Raw genomic sequence first — 996 nt, 5'->3', positions numbered from 1 at the left:
GGAAAAAACTCAAACCTATACCCGAAGGTATAAAACATTAATTCTGTTTGTCTCCTGCTCCAGGAACCTGGATGCAGCTGGATGCTTTGTGAAACTTTAAAAATGTTGCATCTCTGCTTCTCTCCTTGCACAGGAGCCCTCCTAGGCGCTGAGTCCCTGCAGCTGCAGCATCCAGTCACGGACCCAGCTTTTGCTGACCACCATGTCGGGTAACTCAGCTGCTTCTCCTGGGGTAGGGTGACTGCGGGCCAGGGGCGTTTGGATCTGGGTGTATTTCCACAGTTTTTCCTGCATAGAACAGAGAGGCAAAAAGTCAGAGCATGCAAGGGTGTGCTGGGGATCCCGGGAGGGCACGGGCCACGCTGTGGCCGCTCCCACTCGGCGGCGCCTGCTCGAGAGAGCAGAGGTCCAGAGGCCGAGTCAGCCGCTGCGGATGTCCGCGACCCCGGCCCCTCATCCGCCCTCCCACTTTACCACAATTGTGACCCTGGGACTTCGCAGCGCAGATTCTGCGCGCCTAGAAGCGGCGGCGGGGGGAGCTAGAGACTCACGCTGAGCCCGGGACGCAAGCATAGCGCGCGGGGCGCACAGAGCTGATCTGTGCCAGTCCGTGTGCGGACCCCGAGCCGCGCCCGCAGCCCGCGGAGCCGCGAACCCCGCGAGGAAATCGAGGGGATCGAATGGACTGCAGAGAGGGCGCGGCGCCAAAGCCCTGCAGGCCGGACACGGGATTTCCTGGGTCTGGGCAACAAATAGCGCAACCTTCTTTCCCGGGGAGACCCCTAGCTCTCGGCACCAGGCCTAGGGGGCTCCCTGCTGTCTAGCTGCCGTCTCCACAGCGGCCAGGCGAGGCGCTGGCGGCCTGGCACTGTCACCAGGCGCCCCGGCTAGTTGCGCGTCCGCCCCAAGGCGCGGGGCCCGGCCCCTCCCCGTGATTCCCCCAGCGCTCACACCAAGGTCGAGGTCAGAGTCGGAGTCGCACTGGGCTCCTGCGGC

The 996-nt window shown here is 63.9% G+C and overlaps 1 protein-coding gene across 1 annotated transcript in view; it reads left to right on the top strand.

Moving 5' to 3' along the window:
* The first annotated feature begins 202 nt into the window (after positions 1-202).
* Positions 203-996, top strand: part of COLCA2 (colorectal cancer associated 2) — a 9,369-nt gene continuing 8,575 nt past the window's right edge. Inside the window, exon 1 of the mRNA XM_006912846.1 lies at positions 203-209. Within this exon, the coding sequence (XP_006912908.1) occupies positions 203-209 (7 nt within the window). The remainder of the gene's footprint in view (positions 210-996) is intronic.

The sequence above is a fragment of the Pteropus alecto genome, unplaced genomic scaffold, assembly GCF_000325575.1.
Source record: "Pteropus alecto unplaced genomic scaffold, ASM32557v1 scaffold224, whole genome shotgun sequence".
Classification (NCBI taxonomy): domain Eukaryota; kingdom Metazoa; phylum Chordata; class Mammalia; order Chiroptera; family Pteropodidae; genus Pteropus; species Pteropus alecto.
The sequence above is the reverse complement of the archived record's forward strand: the minus strand, read 5'-3'. Positions and strand labels throughout refer to the sequence as shown.